At 37.7% G+C, this 6,436-nt stretch overlaps 1 protein-coding gene across 7 annotated transcripts in view; it reads right to left on the bottom strand.

Moving 5' to 3' along the window:
- Positions 1-686: 686 nt before the first annotated feature.
- The window catches only part of ZC3H13 (zinc finger CCCH-type containing 13), a 58,898-nt gene continuing 53,148 nt past the window's right edge, over positions 687-6,436 (bottom strand). For all 7 annotated transcript variants that reach the window (XM_030565310.1, XM_030565349.1, XM_030565321.1 and 4 more), the window contains 4 exons: positions 5,290-5,436; positions 4,298-4,498; positions 2,219-2,382; positions 687-1,181 (listed from right to left, as the gene is read on the bottom strand). In XM_030565310.1, coding sequence (XP_030421170.1) covers positions 1,011-1,181; positions 2,219-2,382; positions 4,298-4,498; positions 5,290-5,436 — 683 coding nt within the window. In that variant the 3' untranslated portion in view covers positions 687-1,010. The remainder of the gene's footprint in view (positions 1,182-2,218; positions 2,383-4,297; positions 4,499-5,289; positions 5,437-6,436) is intronic.

Raw genomic sequence — 6,436 nt, 5'->3', positions numbered from 1 at the left:
AGACTGTTTTAAGCAATAAAACATGTATTTCGGAAAAGGAGATTAAAATAGGCTTTAACACAATTGGAAGCTATGAGTTAATACATTCAGCTCAAAGGCTGCCTTGTAGTTATAAAATAAGCTAGAGCACTTTTAAAGCCTAGACAGAACAGGAACGTTAACTCTTGCTCTGTTTAAACTACTGGTGTATGTTTAAAATACACATTAAATCACAAAAAGATTAATTGCTCATAATGCACATGGGGAAGACCTCAACAGAATTAAAGTAATATAAGCCCCCAAAAATGTTAACATGAAAGAGATAGAAAGAACAAAAGTTATGTATGGGCCATGTTTTACTTTAATAAGCATAAAACCAAAATGGTAAAACTTATACAAACGCATACCCTATTCAGGTATAAATATACCTACACATGTGCATACAACAAAGCTGCATATTTTCTTTAAAAAAAAAAGACGATTCTCTAAAAGCTACACTATTAGCATTTTGCTGTGCATAGCTGAAAGCTGGATGCCTGCATATTAGGAAAGCATTATGGTAAAAATTAGTTGCCTTTATGCAGAGCTACCTAAAAAAGGCTGGATTTGATTTCATTTTGATGGTCACATTGTTTTTAAGTATCTGTAATAATATATAAATGACTGGTCCCATGAAAAATTATTTCAGAATGAAGAAAAAAAGATACAGACAGTTTTCTTCTTCCTTTAATATCAGGTGATGTAATAGACTTCTAAAAATGGACATCTTGAAATTATTACATTGATGCATAAAACAAGTATGTCACATTATAAGATTCAATGTTATAAATGTTGAAATGAACAGAAAACAAAGATCTTTGTATTTTTACTATTAATTATTCCCTCCAAACACGATAGAATTACCTGTAAAAACAGTCTTTTCTTCAATGTCTTACAGCTGCTTTCCAACCAAATCAGAAAGTTCAAAGGGTATAAATATCAATATTACTGATGGGAGATAAACTAGATGGAGTTCCAAAGTGGATACTGGCTTAAGACACACATACTTCCTGCTGGATATTTGGTTGTGGAAGTTTACTATCTTCTGTCTTTTCCTGCCCAGGACCTTGGCACACAGTCTTGCGTTTAAATAACCGTAGACTCAACCTTAACAAGTCACTGTCTACTACTGGAGAATTTGTGTAAGTCTGTTTTGTTGTGCCCTGTTTGGATCGAAGAAAGAAAAATTAGTGGCTTTTTGACAAGTGGGCTGAGATATTAGACTCAAATATCCTCAATAATTAAATGTTAACTGTATGTCCTTGGAAATGGTTCCTCGTAGCATTAATTCTAACAGTAATTTTGCCTTCTCTATTGACACGCAAAGTCGGGAAACCTAATTCAGCATGTGACAACTGACAAAATCCTTAAAGAAAACATTTTACAGGAACAAATATTTAGTAACATTCCTAAACTAGAAAACTATACTTTTACAAACCTTATTTGTACAAAAGTCCATAGAATCCAAAAACATCAAGGAATTATTCAAAAACCATCCCTGAAACCACATTTCTTTAAATTATTTTAATTTATACATTCTACCTTTATAAAAGCATGTTCCTGGAATTTAAATAAAATCTAGCATACAAGGGAACACTCACCCCTAGTAACACATCTCAAAATTAACCTCTTAGGCTAAAGTAAAATAAAAATCCCATAACCACTTAATACCAATGGAAGTCCATTCTCCACTAGATTTTGGTCAGTAAACCTTGATTTCACTGCACACAGACAGACAAAAAATATTTCCATCAATAATCAAGAATAAGAGATAGGAAAAGCTGCTTGAGAACTCTCTTTGATTTAAGGATATTCGTTTTGTACGGTTTGACATGTGATGTTGACAACCTGTGTTTTAACAGTTATAAAACTTCAACTTTGTGAATCTCAACATCTGCTGCCAATTACAGTCTGACTTGACCACTCCCTTAATTTTGCACCACTGTGAAAATTTAAAATCAATACAAATTGAAAAAATGCTTAAATATAAACTGATATTATCCACTGACATTTAAAAAAAAAATCAAATTCTGCCAAGTCTAATTATTTGTGCATGGAGGGAGGCAAGAACAGAAAAATAGACCAGCAACAACATATAAACTATATCAGAAGAAAGGGTTATATCATTGTAGAAATATTTTGAAGGCAAAGACAATTCATGTTCTTATTTCTAAATGCTTTATGTAATTCATGCTCTTGCCTTTTCATTTTTCACTAGCTGCTTGCGAATTGCCGAATCCCTTCTAAAGCACAGGGCTTTACAGCAAGGACCAAGGTTACTAAGAAGACCTGCTCTCTCTTCTTTTCGCAGTAATGCAGCCATGTTCAGGGCCCCAAGTTCATGTTCAAACAGATTTTCTGCATCTACAAAGAGATCAGCATATATAAGAATAACTTTGCCGACTGTGAAATATTTTTTGTCCCACAGAAAAGTAAATTTATTGAAGGTAAAAATTCTCACATGTGATGTACAGACTCCATAGTCATGTATTATTTATAAAATTCTTGCCCAAAGTTGAACTCAGTATTAGAGGAAATATATGGGGAAACCCTTGGCCTCTGAGAAGAATACAAACAACAGCTCCTCACTTCACCCATTCCACTGATTGGTGGAGCAGTATTAAATAGAAGAGTCTAGAATGAGTGTGCTTTCACTTTCTGCACACTGGAGGGAAAGGACTATGATGGCAGTCATAGCTGAGGGTTCAAAACTTTGGCACAGCTCTAGAAGGGAAGAATGGGTGTGAAGACAAGGGGGTTCAAAGCTGGCATTAATCAAAGTCCTATGTTCCCCTTTTGTGTATCACCAATGACCAATGGGTACACCACCATCAAAAACGGGCCACATGTGGCTAAACAGACGTGAGATGTAGAATATTTCCCCTTTCCTTAGTGCAGTTGCCACTTCTCACTCTGCAAAAGGGTGACGCAAAAAGGTGCCCAGGAACCATGGAGAACAAGTCAGAAAAATCAATATTCTAACCAGCACACACTTCCTATGAGTCGTTCCCACCCCCCAAAAACTACCCTGTTAATACTATTTGGAATGGAAGCATTAATACTTCCTCTATGTTCTGTATAATATCTCTGCCAGAAGTGTCAGTGGGCAGCAGCAAAACAATGAGGTTGGGGGAATCACAGAGAACTGTGGATTTGGACCTGAGCTTCTATCTTGCTCTTTTCCAGGTCACAACCTCTAACCCAGAGAACACTGCCATCCAAGAATAAGGAGAGGATGTATCCAAACCCATCTCTGATTAATGTAAAAACGAAAGGATAACATATTAAAAGCTTAACAGTGTGATCGAAAAACTTGAGTTACAAAGACAAATGTGATACACTACATGGCCTTTGGTACAAGTCAGTGACATCAAGATATCAAAAACTGTTTTATTTGGGGCTTGGCAGAGAGCATTTTACATGAAGTCTCACATTTGGCACTGTAAAAAGCAAGGGACCTGGGACAAGTCTAACAGATAAAGGTTTGAAGGCTAATGCAGCGATCTAGGCAGAATGCATACAGGGACATGGGGACACGTTTTAATCCACTTACAAAGTGATCTTTTGACTAAGCTGAGCAGGACATTTTTCAGACAAGGTTAAAGTAAAGAAGTACTCAGAATCAAGGATGGGTCAAAGAAAACAACAATGAAGTTGCCAAGACAATACAGATGGCTAATCAGGAGCTCAAGTAAATGACAGACCAAAATGCAACTTCAAAGCCTGCCTGTAACCAGGAGTCTGCCAAGGTACCAGATGCTGTTGCTCAAAGAGACTGTTTCACAGCTAAGCACCTGGGTCCCAAGAGGCAACAGTTGTAAATAGTAGATGGGGAGGAAACAACTAAATAAAGACTAGAGATTTAAATTCTATCACTTGTTAGAAAATGGATAAACAAACAAGAATCCCCAAAAGGATTTTCTTTCTTTTGTACTTCAATTCACTAATAGAAGCAAGAGATCCACGTATATGAATAGGTGAAAAAGTAAACACAAATGAGCCTAGATCAATGGAGCCACTACAATAATACAAATATATACTTATACCAGCAAGTATCAACATAAAATCTATGTGCATCTTGAAACTAAAATGCTTACTAGTTCTCTCTTTTCAAAGACACTTTATAAATCACACAAAATCAGGATTGGAAGGGACCTCAAGCGGTCATCTAGTTCAACCCCCTGCTCAAAGCAGAACCAACCCCAGCTAAATCCCAGGCAGGGCTTTGTCACTTTCTAATCCTGAGATGGAATTTTATCCCCGCGGGAAACAGAATTACCTTTAGGTTTTTCTAAAACTCTCTGGCAGGTTTCTTTAACTTTGGTGAAGAGTTCAGGGCCCGCCAGTCGTTTGGAAATGCCAACTCTCAACATAACAGCACATGGTGTGAATTTTAAGAGTGCCGCCCCAGGCTCCCGTGGCTCTTTTGGTTGCTTTGGCATAAGACTGGACCAATCTACATCTATTACATCAACAGGATCTGCAGAAAGATACAATGGAGAATGAGCTATCACATCAACATCCCTTATTACGAATGGCTAGCTTCATCTGGTGTCTTCAAGGAAGTATAAATCAGCTGAATATTGTTCAGAAGCTCTCTCAAAAGGTGAATTCTTTCGTATTTCAGAATTTAGATTATGGTGTCAAACTCATGACGTTGGTGGTAAACTGAATTAAGGGATTCCTCCAAAATCTACATCTCTTGCTTGTATTTAAAAAGAAAACCCAATTTCTGTTTTTAATATTCTTGAAACCTCCTGATGAAGAGACTGCTTGGGCTCTGCTGAATCTGCGGGTCTGGAAATAGTCACTTCAGTAGGCATAGAAATCATAGTACAACTAAGAACATACTACAATGGACCTTATTTAAAATATTTAACTGATTGGTGTATAGATTAGACCTCTGGCTGCTATTCTCTGCTGTAGCATTGGTGCAGGCAATAAAATACATCTGCTCTTTAAGGAGACGTGATTTACTGGACAGAACGGGAGCTGTGTTTTTGTCTAACGCAGCAGGTATGTTGTAGCCACAGGACTTAGCAGGAAATGCCTTTCCTACTTTGGGTAGGTTGATAGGCATTCAATCCATTAAGATACATTGAAAAATATGAATCTTGGAACCATTACAGTATCTCTAAAATTTCCTGTCCCTTTCAAACACACCAGTTCCCTAGTAATAATAATGAATGGGATACAGAGATACCTATTAATTCAGCTGGTCCAACTTTTGCATTCAACTGCTAGCAAAAAGGGATTTACTCTACATTTTACCTGGCATCTTCTCATCCTCCTGTTGATCCTCCCTCTTTTCAGCATCACCTGCCAGAATTTCATCTAGTTCATCATCACTGATTGGCTCATATTCTCCAGCAGCAGACCCTAGTGACTGCACATCATCTATCTTGGCCTCGTCTTCTCCTACAGAAACAGACATGCATTGTAAGCTTAAATACTGTCATTTTTTAATATTTCAGTATCCTGACAACTAGACTACAACATGTATAGGCTTGAGCAAATAAACCTGATAGCTTTCTTGTGGAAGCACATTCAACACTGATAGAAGCTGTTCAGTTCTGTGGGTGGTCAAATAATTTTTCCCACCTGACAGATAATAAACCCTTGAATTTAACTTGGCTCAGGTCAATTTCTACTTGTGCAATATTAGGCAGCATGCATACTCAGGGTCAAATTTAAAAGGAATACTTACACTGCTGTCTGTTACATGAAGGTAGGTGTGTGTATTTTACACTTTCAAGCCTCCTTCTGAGAAGTTATAGCAAGGAGCTTAAAGAAGGTTACACCAGGTTCCCTTAATCTCTGTTTCACTTGTTTGATAATTTGCAACCTAAATAACCTTACATATCACCCCTAAGTTTGATCCTTCAAATTAGAAACACCACACGGATGTCATAAGTTATTGTAATTATGTCATCTTGAGGCCCATGGAGAAATGGCTGGGACTCTGCCCCTCCTCTGGGATTGAAAGCCCACCCAAAGCAGTGATGCACCAGCACAGCCCACATGCAACCCACACTCCAGATGGGTTTCCACAATCCAGATAAGGATGTGTACAGCCAACTTGTGGCCATCCATTCCATAAGTCACCTCGAAGACAGCATCTACAAGCAGGAGAAGACTTTCTGGATCTGGGCACTTAGAAGATGTACTGATTCAATCCACTGAGTGAGCGGCCTCTGCCAGCAGGACTCTGATCAAGAAAGAGCTGGAATGTACAGATACCCTCTCCTTGTAGAGTGTAGCAGAAATACTGCCAACTGTCTTTTTCGCCCAGAAGCGAAATTCTCTTTGCGTGAAAGCTGCATCCAAGGGTACAATTTGCTTGCCCTTGATACATTAAAAAATTAGAAATCAATGCAGAAAACTAAGAGAAAGACAATAATAAGAGTGTAAATTAACT

The sequence above is a fragment of the Gopherus evgoodei genome, chromosome 1, assembly GCF_007399415.2.
Source record: "Gopherus evgoodei ecotype Sinaloan lineage chromosome 1, rGopEvg1_v1.p, whole genome shotgun sequence".
Classification (NCBI taxonomy): domain Eukaryota; kingdom Metazoa; phylum Chordata; order Testudines; family Testudinidae; genus Gopherus; species Gopherus evgoodei.
The sequence above is the reverse complement of the archived record's forward strand: the minus strand, read 5'-3'. Positions and strand labels throughout refer to the sequence as shown.